The sequence below is a fragment of the Pezoporus wallicus genome, unplaced genomic scaffold (genome assembly GCF_028554395.1).
Source record: "Pezoporus wallicus isolate ANWC-B61680 ecotype Strahan unplaced genomic scaffold, APGP_CSIRO_Pwel_v1 contig_3710, whole genome shotgun sequence".
Classification (NCBI taxonomy): Eukaryota; Metazoa; Chordata; class Aves; order Psittaciformes; family Psittacidae; genus Pezoporus; species Pezoporus wallicus.
In genome coordinates, this window is record NW_026640315.1 from 475,720 (window position 1) to 492,035 (window position 16,316).

A 16,316-nucleotide genomic window follows, 5' to 3' on the forward strand; every position below is an offset into this window, starting at 1 on the left:
ATTGCTGACAATGAAACCGTGACTCAGCCCCATCTGACTTCCCAGGAATTCACCCAGGATGGGTGGCAGGAGCTGCCAGCTCCAACCCCGTGCACCCAGCGGGGTGGCACCTGCTGATTCATCCTCACCTTCTTCTTCCCCAGCCTGGTAACGCTACAGCACGGGCTCCCAAACACCACCCGCTACCGCGTTGCAGCGAAAGCTCTTGTCTGGCAAGAGCCACGCTTATTTTCCTGGAGCCTGGAAGCTGCTGCCTGCACCCAGGCAGGAGCGTGGCCCCGACTGCCTGTGGGTTGTGGCAGTCGATGGGGTGTTTTGTGTGCTAGGCTGGAAGACAACCCCAGCACCACATTGCCCCAGCTCCTGGGTTTGACATCTCTGTGCCATAGGCAAGAAATGCTCCCTAGAAGGATGCAGAAATTGGGTACCAGGTTTGAACCATCCCCATAAGGATTTGCTGCAGCAGCGCAATTTATTCTGCCCCAAAAGTAACAGCATCCAAAGCGTGTCCCAGCAGCTCAGCTGTTTAAAATTGCTCCGAGAGGCAGCAGCCAGGGTAAGGATGGGCTCTGCTGGCCCTCAGAGTCTTAAAGGCTTTTTGGTAGTTAGTTAATGGTTTTGACAGTCTTAATTCAGACTGGGAATGAAAAGTTCAAGCAGTGACTTCAGGGAAATGCTCCTGGGATAAGATTTAACATGGTTAATAGAAAATTGTGATGTTGTTAGAGTGCTTTTCTGTAAATGCCAGGAGAGGAAATTAAGTGTCTGGTGTGGGGTTTTTTTCTTTCTTTTTCCTAAAAGTTGACATAGTTCTTTTAATTTAATGTTTTAATCCATCCCATCAGTGCTCAGAACTCTTGCCATGCAACTTTCATGCTGTAGTGGCTTTCACATTAGCTGTAGCCACCGATGTGAGCAAGGGGAGAACACGCCATCAGTTTGCTGTGCAGGTGTCTAAACAGCAGGCAGGTTTCCATGCGAACCCAAAGTCTGACCTCGAGGAGCTGGTGCGTGCCTTGAATAAAGACCACAATAACCTTTCTGATGCAGTGCTGGCTCTTAGCAGATGCTCGTCCAGGTCTGTTGCTTCCTTGATGGGCTCTGTGCAGGTGGTTCGAGAGGGTGAGCATGCTGGTGATCCTGCTCAACTGCGTGACACTGGGCATGTTCCACCCCTGCGAGGACATCGCCTGCGACTCGCCGCGCTGCAGGATCCTCCAGGTACAAAACATGGTGTGGTGGAGGTGGCCTCAGGATGTTTAGGTCCTGCCTGCACTGGGGTCACACCGGCACTTATAAAATGCTGGTTTTGGTGCTCAGATTGAAGGAAGAAGTTCTTTACTGTGAGGGTGCTGAGGTGCTGGAACAGGCTGCCCAAAGAAGTGGTGAATGCTCCATCCCTGGCAGTGTTCAAGGCCAGGTTGGACAGAGCCTTGGGTGCCCTGGTTTAGTGTGAGGTGTCCCTGCCCATGGCAGGGGGTTGGAACTGGATGATCTTAAGGTCCTTTCCAACCCAAACCATTCTGTGATTCTATATGAATGCATGTATGTCATAAGACAAAGCCCTTGTGCCAGCCCTGATGTAACCAAGCTTTGTTTAGAGTGCTTGGGGAGGGTTAACCATCCACAGTGAGCCCAAAATATACCTGTCCCTTTATCCAAGCACTATGTGTGCTGTTGGCCAGTCTTGGGTTGGGGGATGACATTTGGCTGCTCTCAGTGCTGCCTCTGCTCAGGGATTTTGGCTCTTGGTGGTGCAAGAGGAGACCTTATTGAACTCAGGTCTCTTCTCCCCTGCCCTAGTGTTGTGCATGCAGTGACGCAGGAGCATCTGTCCTCCCTTCCTTTCTTTTGCAGAGCTTCGACGATTTCATCTTTGCCTTCTTTGCCGTGGAAATGATCGTCAAGATGATTGCACTGGGGATTTTTGGGAAGAAATGCTACCTGGGAGATACATGGAACCGCCTGGACTTCTTCATTGTCATTGCGGGGTAAGCCCGGTGCAATGGGTCTCCCTCTTCCTGCGCCTCTCTTGTTGTTTATGGAATACGTGGCACGCAGTGGATTTGAGGGAAGGTTTGCAGCCCTGAGGACTGGAGCTTTCTGGGCACTGGTTGCTGTTGGTATTGTCCATCTTGGTAATCATCCAGATCACCGCGATCCTCTCCATAGCTTGTGGGAGAGCTGATGCTCAGCTCATGGAGAGAGCAGGGCAGGGTGGCAAAAGCTGTTTGTGGTGGACTGTGGCCAGCCCATGCCTTGGGGCTCCTCACAGGACCCTGGGCTTGGCTCTTCTCCCTCCAGCCCCAATGGTGGTTGTGGTTTCCATCAGGCGAGGTGGTGGAGGAGCAGGCGGCTGGGAGCACGGAGCGGCGTGCCAGGAGGATAGTTCACTGCAATGTGCATGATTGCCCTCATTATTGTACTTCTTTTCTTGAGGGAAAACTACCAAGTTTTGCCTTTTTGAGTGTTTTCCTTTCAGAGGAACCTGGTTTGAATTAAAGGATCTTTGAGCACCCGAGAGTCTCCTGGCGGAGGCTGGAAATCCACATGAAAAGTCCCTGGCCCCTAGCCAGAGAGCCGAGTTTCTTTGACACATGAATCTCTCGCCAGCCCTCGCTTCCCTCCCCGCCTTTCCTTTGGGAAAACAGTGGGGTTTTCGTCTTCTGATAGAGTTCAGAGATGGAATTTACTGGATTTTCCTGGAAAGGAGCAGGGGGCCCTCCTGGTTGGGCTGTTTACCTGGCATGGGTTTGGTGTGCCCCAGGAAGGGGCAACACTTTGGGCTTTGCTTATGGGCCAATGTTGGCCCCATAGGGTCATGGCAGGCATCTGGGAGAACCAAAGCAGTGGCCCAGTAAAACCAGTAAGGAGGTGGAAGGTCTCCCAGTGCATCCTTGGCCTGGGATAACTCATTGCCATGGAGTGCTACAGAGACCAAAAAATGTAGTGAAGCTCAAGCCACAGACTGGAGGTAAAGATGGAGGGCAGAAAGGCCAAGAGCTGTAGCTGTCCCTGGAATCCATCTGCAGAAAGCTGCTTTCCAGCCCTTAGGAAAAGGCTTGGAGTTTCCTCCTGAAGTGTCTGAGCAACATTAGGGGCTGTAGTGGTGGAGCATTGGAGAGAGCGGGATCCAGTGTCCAATTGGTAGGCTTGCAAACATCATCAGCACGGCCAAGGGCTGGAGCGTGCTAAAGCCACCTGGTGTATTTTTTAGTTCTTTATTATTTCTCACACTACAATTAGGTGTGATGAGGAACCAGACCCAAGCAAGCCCAGGCATCCACATGGGGAGGCCCAGGGGGGCATAGTGCTGGCTGCTGCTGTGTTCCCCTCCCAGCCCGGTCCTGGCCATGCCTGTTGAGCTTGCAAAGACTTTGGAGCTGGAGTTTATCCTTGATGTGCTTCTATAGAGACACCCCCCCCCCCCCCCTTGATGGTACCTCGGTCTAGAGGGACATCAGCAGAAACAACCCCAATTCCTATTTCAAAATACAGCTTCATTTTGCTTAAGCGATCATTAAATCATCTGCTGCACATGGATGGGTATTTGGATGTGTGAGAGCCACCTCTTTCCTGTGCAGAGCATGGATAGGGTACCCTCTATTCTTCTCACATCCCTGGGAGCACACAGAGGCATTTATTTGTTGCAGGGGTTTTGCAGTCTTGTAGCTTGACCCCTCCTGTGACTCCTGCCATGTTGGCTTTGCCTCTCACTAAATGATGGCTCTTTCCTTCATGTGCATGAACTGCTCCCATCTGGGCTCCGTCAAAACCAATTCAGCCGGCAAAGGATCGAACTGGATTTAAATACAAAGCGGAGCCTCTCCTCCCCCTGCGCTCACTTTCTCTGCTCCCTTTCATGCCCTTGTGTTCTCCTTCAGCCCTCGCCCATCCATCCTGGAGTGCTGCAGCCTACTCTGCGTCCTGGAGGCTCCCTCAGCCATCCCCAGCAGTGCCGAGGGCCAGGCAAAGCCAAGGGGGCTGAAGGAATGGGTCAGTGCTGTAGCAGAGGGGAAAAAAAGGGACCCAAGCCCTTTACTAGACTCAAGATGTAGGTAAAAAACACTTTAAGAATAAGAGAAAAAAACACTTCAGGGGCCAATCCCAACCAGACAGAGGGAAATTCCTCCAGTAGCTTGAGTGCAGCTCTGCAGCTCCCACACAGAGCAAATTACCCACAAGGAGAGCATGTGTCAGGTCAATCCTCAAATCCCTGCTGTATTTGCTGGATACCTGATGAAGTGCATCGTGTTTTTATGTAGGTCTTGTGTAAGGGCTTCAGCCAGGTTCCCCAGTGAAATGACAAGGGAAGAGACCTCAAAAATGATGCTTCCATGAGGACCTGGAGACCACAATGAAGTAGCTTTCCTTCTGCCTTCCCATTTTTTCCCTCCCCTTTTTGTGCAAGTCATGGGAAGAGGGAAGCAGATCCTGGGTTTCTGCTCTCCTGCTTTCCCTGATGCTTCCCTTCCCTTGGGATGCAGAAAGTGATGGTAAGGGAAGAGGAGAAGAGGCAAACCCTGTGTGTGTGATACTGGGTGGTGAAGGAATGTCACAGCGGGAGACATGTGGGATGTGCTGCATGCCCGTATGCTCCCATGGGCACATCATCCATAGAAACCCTTCCCAACCACTACCAGTCGAAGGAGAGGCTTCCAAAAAACCTTCTAGCATTCCATCCCTCCCATTCTTTGTGAAGTTTCTGGACCTGTCAGAGGTTAGCCTTGCAGAGAAAGCTTTTTGTGCATGTTTGCCCCAAATCTGCCACTTGCAGAGGGCAGGGAGAGCTGCTCAGATGCTGTGCTTGCTCCTGCTGCGCTGCCGACCACTTTCGTGTCATGCCATTAAGTACTTCTCAGCCCTGTTAAACTGTCCAGACCAATCTCATGAGCTCATGGAGAGTAAATGACTTCTTTGTGACAATGTAATGCAATTAGCGATAATTGTAGAGTGTGTAATGTCTGCAACACATCTCTGTAATTACAGTAAAACTTGCTGGAGATGAGAATAACGCTGTATTATCAAAACTCAGCTTAGTGAAACACGGCTTTGGCTGTAGGTTGTGGAGTTGCATGGGGAAAAGGAAAGGGAAAAAAAGTGATGAATGGCATAATTACGCTGTTATGTTAAAGGAGAGGATTCGGGGAGTTCGCTTTTCAGAGCACACTTGAAGGTGAGCAGGCGGTGCGAGCCAGCTCTTGCCCTCTAAGGAAGATTCAACACGATTTTGACCTTTCCCAGCATAAGATGGAGATGTATCAAAGATAAACGCTTGTTTACATCCAGAAATATGCAGAGGTGATTGCAGTTTAGTGCTGACTGAGGCTTGGGCTTGTGAACTGGAGCTATGGGATGGAAATGTGCCCTGGCTTATCATTTCAGGACCCAGCACCCTCTGGAGGGCAGGGTGCAGGGGCCTCTTCTTCAGTCTATGGGAAGAGGGGAGCCACAAATTGAGACCTACCTGCTCCTCAGTTGGAGCCATCTCCGTCCCCAGCCACTTTGCTGCAGGACCCGCTTGTTTTGACTTTGGTCAGATAAGGACTCCCCTGAATCTCTGCATCTCCAGGGATTAAATTGTTCTTTAAACCAGCCTCATCAAAAACCACCCCAAAACAACAAAAACCCCAATGGTTAATTGTTTTCCCACGAGAGAAGCTTTAAATCAGGGGATAATTTGGTGCTGTAAGAGCTGACAGGGTTCCTCTCTGCCTTCTGTGGGGTCAAGCAGGGCTCTGGATCCATGCCTGTCTTTCTGCTTTCTCCAAGCAGGGCTGTGCATCATCCCGTGTTTGGGTTGTGCAGGTCTGTTGTTACTCTGGGATCAGTCAGTTGCTTGGCCAAGTCTGCGGAGCCCTGTTTGTGCTTCGCTCATTGTAATGGTAACGGGCCTCTTAAAAGACTTCGTAGGAAAGTTAAACACTTGTGGTGTATTTTGCTTACAATTTGAGCCAAGCTGGGGCTGGAGGTGGTTGGCAGCTGCTTCCTGCAGAAACAGACACCGCTGCTTTTTCTCTTTGTTTCCTGAGCACTTCTAATGTTTGTTATCACTTTTTCCTCCCTTTGTTGAAGGCTATATTAAAGAGTCAGCTCCACTGAACCCATCATAAACAACCCTTAAGGATGTCTTGCTCCCTCCTGGTTTTGAGTGCTGAATTTCAGGGATCAAATATGCTGCAGGAAGCCTTGCTGTGTTCATAGAGGGAAAGGGATGGTGCAGTCCATCTCTGCTGCGTCTAAACCCGCATGGCTCCTGAAGAGCTCTTTAGCTCAGGAGCTGGGATGAGGGTGATGCCGTCAGACTGGTCTCATGTGGCTGCAGCAGCCCCAGAGCAAGGTGCCTGCTGGGTGCTTTGGGTGAAGCTTCCAGCACGTGGCCTTCTCCTGTCAATGTCAGTTCACTTCGCAGGCAGGCAGGGCTCTTCTGAACACCTCTTCATCTGTACCAGGCTGATCAAGGGGCTGCTTCAGCTCCCTGGTTCAGATGTGGAAGAAAAGGCTGGCATGGGACTGCCTATGGGAAGTCCCTGCTGCAATCTCCTGCTGTGACTGCAAAGGCTGTTCTTTCCCCAGGTATTAGTCACTTTGTCCTTTAAGAGAAAGGCAGAGCTGAATGTTGCTTTCTCATCCCCTCTGCCTGTATTGATCCCTCTCGCACTGAAGAGCAGCACCTTGGAGATGTGCCCTCTGTGCTGGGGGGTAATTGCCCGTGTAAGTGGCTGATTTGCACACGCAATTACCCAATGTGCAATCACAGCCACGGCCCCTTTGAGCTGCAGTGAAAGCTGCACCAAACCCTCTCCCAGGAGCCTGCTGGGCTTTCTGGGATGGATGTGAGTGTTCTGAAAGCTGGGAGCCTCCTCACGGGTCCCCACTGCATTCTCAATTGGGTGCTCTTTGCTCCAAGCAGCAGCAGCAGAACCACATCAAGCTGAATGCTCATAATCGCAAACCTTTGGGCTTCAAAATCTGGGGCTGACTTTTGCAATTTGATGCTTTAAGTGGCTTTTGGGAGGATGAAGAGCAGCCGAGACCCAGGGACCAGCAAAGCCCCGCAGCTGGAGATGCTTCCTGCTCCATGCAGGAGCCTTCGAAGCACAGCATCCTGAGCAAGCCACATCCCTGACTCACAGAAACCTGCTGGGTAAAAGAAAACCCTCCCCTGTAGCTGGGCTGGCTCAAACCCACCTGTGAAAAGCCTCATCTTTTGCAAGTTTTAGGACTTTCTGGAGAGAAAACACTCAAGTTTCTCTCAGTTCTTCAGCTGAACTTGCTGCTGCTTCAAAAGCCTCATTAGTCAAGTGTCCTGGCTGGGACAAACGGTGCTGCTGGATCCAGCAGGCTGCGGGGTTCATGCTCCCTCCAGTTCCTTTCATTCTGTTCAGCTTGATCAAAATGAGTGGTTTTAAAGTTAATCAACACCCACGAATGCGGGGAGACTTAAAAAGCAGCTCCTGAGCAAAAGCAGAGCACAGCAAAGCCTGTGAGGGCCAGGAGGAAATCTCATTCCAGCTTTCTGAAGATGCAGTGCTGCCTAAATAATGTTCCCTTGTCTTTTCCAGCATCAGTGGCTTAACATTACCCACTGATAACTGCACTTTACAGATAAAGGTGTCTCCATGCCCAGTTTTGGTAACCTTTCGACACTGAATAAATCTGAGCCTATCTCTTGCTGGCAATGAGTGGCAGCTCTTTGCCTCTGCAGAAAGAGGGGCAGGCAGCTCTCAGGGATGCTTCCCTGCCTGCAGGCATCTCTCTGGGTTCCTTGTGTGACCTTGATCGCATCTCCTGGCTGTAAAGCATCCCCAGCACCCAGCTGTGAATGGGGAGAGTTCAAGCTTTCCTTGCTAAGTCCCCTCAGCACAAACTCCATGACTCTGATGGGTCTTTGCACCATTTCTGCTTCCTGAGCAGGAGTGATCCTGGGGATGGGAGCAGAGCTCAGGACACAGAGGCGCTGGGTAGATGTAGGAAAGGCTTTTCTGGGTGAGAAAGCCCCTCCTGTGGTGCTTCTGAGCATCACTTATGTAGGTAGGGCTTAGGAGATTGTTCCCAATGCTGAGGGTTTTATATGAAAGAAACCCCAGTGTGCTCCGAGTCTCTCTGTCTCCAGGCAGAACAGGAGTGCATTTCAGCTGCCCCGTCCATCCTGAGCCATCCCTTGTCTCTGTCTGCTGAGACCCAGGAGCTTTCCTTCTCGGAGGAGTGTTTCCAAAGGTTTGCATTAGCGCTCTCTCTGCATCCCACCGCCAGCCCGCTGTACGTCTGCCTTTGCAGATGCTCTGCTTTTATTCTTAGAAAGCCCTAAATATTTCCGCTTTCCTCCTGAATAACTCCAGCAATCGGGGGCTGCTGATCGCTCTGATGAGTCTCAGCATTTCCTATCAATCCATCCTATTTAATGCTGAGTATTTTCCTGAGCTTTTAACTTGTCTGGGCACCCGGGTGCGTGGCAGAGGTGCTGACAGGCGTCGTGCTTTGCCGTTTGAACAGAAATGACATTTGAGTTGAAGATCCATCAGGGGCTTTTTACATTGCAGAGTTCCAGCGTGTAGATGTTATATACGCTGGTAAATGCACGTCGCCTTGCCACTCGGTGACATCCTGACACACACTCTCCGTGGGTATCTTCTCTTGCCAGGGACATGGGTTGATTTCTCCCATGCATCCCTTTGCCTTTGGAAGCGACCTTCAAGGTGGGAAGTGGTGGGATTCTCATTGGGTTTGCTTTAGTGACTGATTTTAGCCCCCTTTTTGCTTCCCCCAATAATGTCTTCTCTCAAGGCCCTTGACCTGTTAGCTATCAGCAATGTGTGGATCCTGTAGTCTAGGTCTGGGGTTGAGTTTGTGGTGATGTAACACCAGTAGCAGTGACCAGCAGCAGAGGTAGGAGAGCACATCCTGGTTCTTGGTGTTCAAGTTACTGGGTTGTTCGATTGGGTTTTGAATTTTGATTTATAATTGTTCAATATGTTAAACCAAAATGCATTTTACAGCAGTGCCCTTTGCAGTTTACAAAGCACATGTATCTCCGGGAGTGAGTCTAGAGCTGTCATTAATCAGAAGATGATTTGTCTTGGTGCAGATAACCATCTGCTGCTCTGAATTTTGCTGGTAGATTCTGTTTTTAGTAATGGATGAAAGAAAAGCTGTATGTTTGACATGGGCTTTTTACCCGAAAGCTGCAAACTGTGCCAAAATCTTTTCCGACAACGAGTGAAACTTCAGAACCACTAAATCCCAGGAGAATTACTGTCCATCTCGTACCTTAGCCGGAGCTTACACCATATGGTAAGTCCTACGCATTGAGGAAGGGGCTGGCTTCGTCACTGGAACCAGGTAGGCTTTTGTGGACACGTTGCCTTCCTCTGTGGTCAGAGGATAAGAACAAACATTTAGCACCCAACATTCATCTTCTGGGACTTTCCCTCTGCTGTGGGTGTCAGGTAAATACCAAGGAGTATGTTGAGGTTATTTTGATCTTGGATACGGTTTGAGCATTGTCATCCTCATTAGAGCCTATCAAGAGAAATCAGATGAAGTGTCACCTCATCAAGCGTGCAGTCATGTATTTGGGGGTTAGAAAGAGCGAGCCTTTTCCACCTGGGTGCTCCTCACCTGCTGATGCCCAGGAGGGAGGAGAGTGGGTTTGGCTGATCACAGCAAGAGCAGAAAGAAACCTCCATCGTGCTGGGCCATGGCAAAGCTAACACATTCCCTGATGAATCCTCAGGACTTCCAGCAGGGAGGGAAGGGGCAGCACTGATGCCTTAGTGCAAGGCACCAGCAAAGCCTCCTCCAGAAGCCTGATGCCTGATCAGGTAAGATTGATTCAGGCTAGGGCAAGTGTCGAGAAAATTTGTGACTGGGAAGCAGAGGGCCTGTCTGCAAGATGGGGCTGGAAGAGCTTGTTTTGTTTGGCTTTGCAAAATCAAGGCTGAGAGAAGACGTGATTTGTCCTCGGTAAATACATTGGGTGGGTAAATACCAAGGACAAAACAGCTACAGAATTAGAGAATCAACTAGAAGCTACTTTAAAGACAGCACTGCCACAGGAACAAATGGCTATGGTTTGTCCTGAATAAATTAGGGTTGGAAGTTAGGCTTCTAACCATCAAAGTTGGAGGGAGGGAACCACCCAACCAGCTTTGAGATGGAACTTGAGTATTTTCAGAAGAGATTCCTATCCTGTGGTTGCCTTTGGCTTTGCCATGAGCAGAGTGAGACAGTGCTGGGGCACCCCAGGATTGCAGCAGTCCAAGTGCATCCTCAGACTAAGTCATGTGCAAGGTTGCACCTCAGTGTCCTGAGCTGTGAAATAACCCCATCAGGCACAGTGTAGGAGCACTGGAAGGTTCCTTGATCCATGTTTGCTCCATTTATTATCTACAAGTGTCATCAGATTTGATTTGTGTGCTTGCCTGTCCACCGGAATCCCACTTGCCAATGGTCCCTGCTGGGTAGAGCTGGCGTGGCTCAGTGTCCTGTGCTGCACACCTCCCATGCCCCATGGGAAGGGTCTGCACCAAGGGATGCTCCTTTCTCCTTTTCAGGGCTGTGGTGGTGTTCAACACAGCAAACCCAGATGCATTAAGGAATATGTGCAATTGTTAAAAGCAGGGCTGCCAGGAAATTGTCCCCCTGGAGTGTGCAGCCACTTCAGAAGCTTTTGCCCTGGACCTGTGCAAAACACAGTAACCAAAGCAGATGACAGAGAGAGAAAATCTGTGTCTGTGAGAGCTGGTGTGTCACATTCTTGCTCAATGACTTTATTTGATACACAAACAACCCTTAATTAATTCCTCTGGCAAACTTTCCTGGTGGGAGAGATGCAGTAACAAGTCCCCCTGTGAGCGGCTGGCGTATAATGTTTGATTTATAGTGTTTGATAATCTAACATTTCTCCATGCTCCTCCGCATTCGTGTCTCCCACAGGATGCTGGAGTATTCCCTGGACCTGCAGAACGTCAGCTTCTCAGCGGTCCGCACCGTCCGTGTCCTGCGGCCACTCAGGGCCATTAACAGGGTCCCCAGTAAGTCAGATCCTTATTTCTCCCTGTTGGTGCAAGTTCTTTGTATCTGCCTAAAGATGGAAGATGCAGTCTTATATTGTAACTCAAAGGTTCACACAAGCATGGTAGTGCCAGGTCCTACCACCACGCTCTGGTTTCCAGTGCCTGTCACTTCTCTGCTTTAAGTAATATTCCTTTTGACACCTGTGGCATCAGAGATGAGCCATTAGTCAGTAAGATATCCAGCACTGCCTTGATACACCTTTCTTTCTCATCTGAAGAGGGTTTCAAGAGGCTGCCAAGGTGAAGGGATGCAGGTGATAGGGATTGACTGAGCCAAGGCAGCAGGGGCAAAGGGTTCTGAGCCATGCAGCTTCCACCCTCCCTGTGTCACCCCATCCTTTATGGGGTATATATACCTGGATTATGTATATATAAATATGTATATGTGGAATAGATAAATACCTGGAGAAATGGGGGTGAAGATGTCTTGTTGTGAGTGGCATTGCCTGCTCCTGCATGGCAGCAGGTGATGGTAACCCAGCCCTGTGTACTGAGAGGCATTGGCCATTCCAAACCCAACCAAACTGCCCAGGGAGCCATTCCTGCTGTGCAGTGCTGGGCAAAGCCTGAAGCACTAAGAGATGCTGGGCAGTCCCTCTCGGATGCTGTATGGATCAGGTGTATTAAGTACACCTGCATCAGAAACATCATTTTCCTAATCCTACAGTCCTGGGTATCAAATCCAGCATTGTTTTAGCCAAATTAAATCCAAGTCCGAACTCCCCTATCCAAACTAGCTCAATGCCTTGACGAACACTGATCAGCTTCAGTTCTGACTGCTGGTGCTGGAGGTGCCTGGGGTCTATTTGTTTTTCTGGCCTTGACTCTTGAACTTAATCTGGCTTTGCTGCTGCTGCTGTTCCAGTCATCACGGTAGCTTCAGAATCCTGTTTGCAATGGTTTTTTTTATCCCCGCTGCTGACCTGATGGATGGCTGAATTTATCCACCACTGTCTAACTGGGGATGTAATTCACTTAATGTATTTTGAAACCCCGGGTAATTTATCTTGGCTTCCCTGCAGCGCAGTTACAACAGGATAGAAATGTAAGGTGGGGGAAAAAAAATAGAGGTTTGTGTGATGATAAATGCAGTAACCACAGAAAGTCATTTCAGTTAATTAGGAGTTGATGCAAGGTGGTTGTTCCCTAGAAGACAAGTAGAAGAAAAACCCTGATAAAGGAGGTGACAGCATCAGGCAGAGAGAAAGAACTCTTGCTGAGGTGTCCAAGTAAAGGGTGCAACAGTAAAGGTTTCTTTAAATGAAAATCAATATAAGCGAGTGAGAGAATGCAGAAGATGGGGAAAGGAGGAGAGCGAGAGATGAGCAGAATATTACAGAGACGTCAGATGAAATCAAGTTTTTTGTGTGTAAATGTCAAGTCGAAGTCACCCTCAATTTGTCTTTGTTACAGAACTGGCTGTTCCTGAGCTTGCGAGAATTAACTGCCAGAGAGAGTCTTGTATTTTAAGGAAGAGTGGGGATTTAGGGCAGATGAGCGGAATTAGGGAGGAAAGGGAATTTTAATATATACCGAGTGGGGAAACAAATAAGACTGAGCAAGGGAGAATGTCAGAGTTTGGTCTCAGGGAAGAAAGGAGACTTGTAATTGCTAGAGAGCTTTAGGAGGAGAGGACTTGAGATAGGGAGTGAAGGGAGAGGAGCAGCGAAGGTTGTTTGTGTGCCCAGGAGCAGGGTAGGGAGGCAGGGAGGTTTCCCAGGGCCTTTGTGGGAAAACCAGATGGGACCGGGGAGCTGCAGGTGTTTGAACCCCTGTGTGGTTGACAAGGATGGTGGTTGGGAAGGCAGTGCAAGGAAAAGTATGGATGGAAAGGAAAAGGTCAGGAGGACAGAGCTGGAATAAGAAAACTCAGCGTGGGCTTTTCGCTTCAGGTATGCGCATCCTGGTGACGCTTCTTTTGGACACACTGCCCATGCTGGGGAACGTCCTCCTCCTCTGCTTCTTCGTCTTCTTCATCTTTGGCATTGTGGGAGTCCAGTTGTGGGCAGGTTTGCTCAGGAACCGCTGCTTCCTCCCCGAGAACTTCAGCATGTGAGTCTGTGTGGGCAGCAGAAGTGTCTCTGCAGCTTGGGCGAGTCTGTCCCTTCAGGAGTTAAGGATATCCATTAAAAAGCCTTCGTCTTCTCTAAATGCTCCCTGCTCCTAAATGCCACCACAAGTGCTGCTCAGGCACACATGGCCAGGACACACAGGGAGCTGTGACAGTTTGTCATTCAAGTCCTGCAGGACTGTTCTTAAACCCTCAGCGAGCACTCAGGAACCTCTCTAATTGATAAGAGTCAACAAAACCCCCTTGAGAACAAGAGTTCAGGCTTTCTAAGTTCAACATGTCATTAATGTGTGACCTCTTCTGCATTTATTGGGAATCTGAGGGCTGAGTCCCATTCAGCAGCTGGTGGTGGTTATTGGTATGGTGTTTGTAGTCCCACCTAAACCCCAGGGGAAAGCTACTGGAGCTGCCATATTTTGAGATGCTAGATCCTTCTCAGTCTCAGAGCAAGAGATAGTCCCAAAGTGTCCTTTTTCTCAGATCCCTGGATATTAAGGTAAAGAGAACTATAGGGATCAAACGGGGTTTTGCAGCACCCAGTTTCCTGGCCAGCCAGCTTGCCAGGTGTAGGAACATTGGAACAATGGTTGAAATATCCTCTTTGAGACTGGAATTTCCATACCTGTTCTCCTACCTACCTGCTTTATCCCAGCATCTCCCTCCCTCTGAATGATAGGAGAAGGGCAGGTAACTGCAAGAGCTTGATGGCTGCTCGACCAAGCTCCAACACCCCTGTCACCACCTTTCAGCTGACTCCCTGGAGTTGATCCAGCTACATCCATACCTGGATGGAGATGCTCTGTAATGCCAAAACCTCTTTCTTGTGCACAGCAAGATCATGATGCTGATGCTGTGGCTGGGCTGGCTCTCGGGTCTGGAGCTGGCATGATGTGCCTTTTATCCTCTCCCACACACCTCCTAATCAATGCCACCCCTCCTGTAGATCATGCCTCAAAGGGCAGTTGGAAGAGTCATTTCCAGGGCACGTCCCTGTTAAGTAAATGGCAGCAGAGCAGGGGCACTGCCTCACCACTGAGTAAATCCAATAGAGCCACAGGTTTGGGTGCTGTTTAATTGAGCTAGAGTTCCAGGGGTTTAGATAAGCTTTGAGGGGTATTAAAGGCAATTCTGCAGGAATTAACCAGGCTGAACTAGGCTTAAAAATATCTTTGCAAGCTTTAGTGGGAGTCTTGGCAGCTTTAAGGAGATAGCTGTGTGCAGAGCAAGAAGCCAGTTTCTGGCTGGCCATGGGTTGTTTTATTTCCCTGAAGAGTGTTTGCTGTGGTAAGGCCACCCTCAGAGGGAGTTTAGAGCTTATCTTTGCAGTGAACAGGCACTGTGACATGCAGATGAAGGCCCTGTCTCTGGTTTTTAGTAAGCTTGGGAGGTCCTTGTACATAGAGTCTTCCCAAGCAATTCTCAGCCTTTTCAGGAGGACAGGAGATACAGGAGCTTAAATCGACTGATTTCCATCTTACTGCAGCAAAGGCATTTCAGTGAAGCCCTGCTGGGCTGAATCCTGCTCTTAGTCCCCTTAAGTCAAAGTCAGAGCACTTCCAGATGGGTTACTATTAACAGTGTCATCAGAGAGGTTGCTGAGTGGCCAAGTGCACCTGCCTCAGTTTCCCAAAACCAGTTATTGACATCATCTCACCCAGTGGGGCTACAGAAAGTCTGAGAAGGTCCCTTTCAAAGCTTTGAGATCCATAATAACAGATGTTGGACTTTGCTGTCACAGTTGGTACCTTGCCAGACTGCCTGCAATCAATGTGCAAACCCCAGCCCTGTCTGGACTCTTTCAGCCCCTACACGGTGGATTTGGAGCGATACTACCAGACAGAGAACGAAGATGAGAATCCTTTCATCTGCTCCCAGCCCAGGGAGAATGGGATGCGCTACTGCCGGAGTATCCCAACTCGGAGGGAAGAGGGTCTTGAGTGCACCCTGGATTATTATTCCTACAACGACACCACCAACACATCCTGTGTCAATTGGAACCAGTATTACACCAACTGCTCAGCCGGGGAGCACAACCCCTTCAAGGGAGCCATCAACTTTGATAACATCGGCTATGCCTGGATTGCGATATTTCAGGTGGGCACGGGCAGCTATAATGTGGTGATTGGCATTGGCAGGAGCAGGATTTGGCTCTTCAGTGTCTTGTACTGCACCAAGACCAGCTGTGGGGTGGTCAGAAGTGACTCAGCCAGGAGAAACGTTGCTTGTGCTCTTGGTGTTGTAACTGAGTGTTGACAGGTTCATTTTCCCTTCCTGTCTCCACCAGGTCATCACACTGGAAGGTTGGGTGGACATCATGTACTTTGTCATGGATGCACACTCCTTCTATAACTTCATCTACTTCATCCTCCTGATCATTGTGAGTGGCCTTAGGGGAACATGGGCGTCTTCCTGGCATGTGGAGTGACCCAGAGGAACAGGGCAGATAATGCAGTGAATATAAAAGCTAATGTAGAAACCACCCTCCTGGAAGATGTGCAGCTTAAATACACTGTATTGCAGCTGGGTTTTGCTGTGAACATAAAGGAAGGAAAGATGTGCTTAAGCTGTGGTAGAAACATTTCTGCTGTGCTCCACAGTTCTCTCCCTTAGTTGCCACCTTGAATTTAAGTTTTAAAGCAGGCAAATTTCCCCCAGTCAGGTTTTGAGCTCTGGAAGGGGAGGAGGCTTCCCAGAAATTCCCTATGTTGAAGGACAGGGACATAGAGGACATTTCAGGGAAACAATCCCAAACTTCAGAGAGCACATTAAGAAAGGAGGGAAGAGATTACTGCCCACAGCCCACCCACATGTCACAGCATCATCCGAGACCACACACAATAGAGCCAACAAAGAGTATCTGTGGGGTGGGCTCCATGAAGGGCTTCATCCATGCAAGCAGAATTGACTGCTCTGACTGGCTGAACTCATTGTATAGACTGTCTTTATAGTCAAGGGAGAAAAATAGGTGCTTTGAGGGAGTGATTCATCTCCTCCAAAGGTAGACATCCAAAATAAATTAGATGCATTGCAGACTTGATGTGCCTATTTCTCTCTTGACTCTAAAGGATCATTAGGTGTCTCACTCGGATGTACCTGAGATAAGTGAGATGAGTCCCTTTCTTGCTTTCTAATTTGACTAAGCCCAGCAAAATAGTTGCACGTTGTCC

The 16,316-nt window shown here is 49.3% G+C and overlaps 1 protein-coding gene across 15 annotated transcripts in view; it reads left to right on the plus strand.

Moving 5' to 3' along the window:
* Window positions 1-16,316, plus strand: part of CACNA1G (calcium voltage-gated channel subunit alpha1 G) — a 138,612-nt gene that overhangs the window by 43,729 nt on the left and 78,567 nt on the right. For all 15 annotated transcript variants that reach the window (XM_057418393.1, XM_057418397.1, XM_057418394.1 and 12 more), the window contains exons 2-7: window positions 1,110-1,221; window positions 1,858-1,991; window positions 10,939-11,036; window positions 12,971-13,130; window positions 14,952-15,243; window positions 15,434-15,526. In XM_057418393.1, the coding sequence (XP_057274376.1) occupies window positions 1,110-1,221; window positions 1,858-1,991; window positions 10,939-11,036; window positions 12,971-13,130; window positions 14,952-15,243; window positions 15,434-15,526 (889 nt within the window). The remainder of the gene's footprint in view (window positions 1-1,109; window positions 1,222-1,857; window positions 1,992-10,938; window positions 11,037-12,970; window positions 13,131-14,951; window positions 15,244-15,433; window positions 15,527-16,316) is intronic.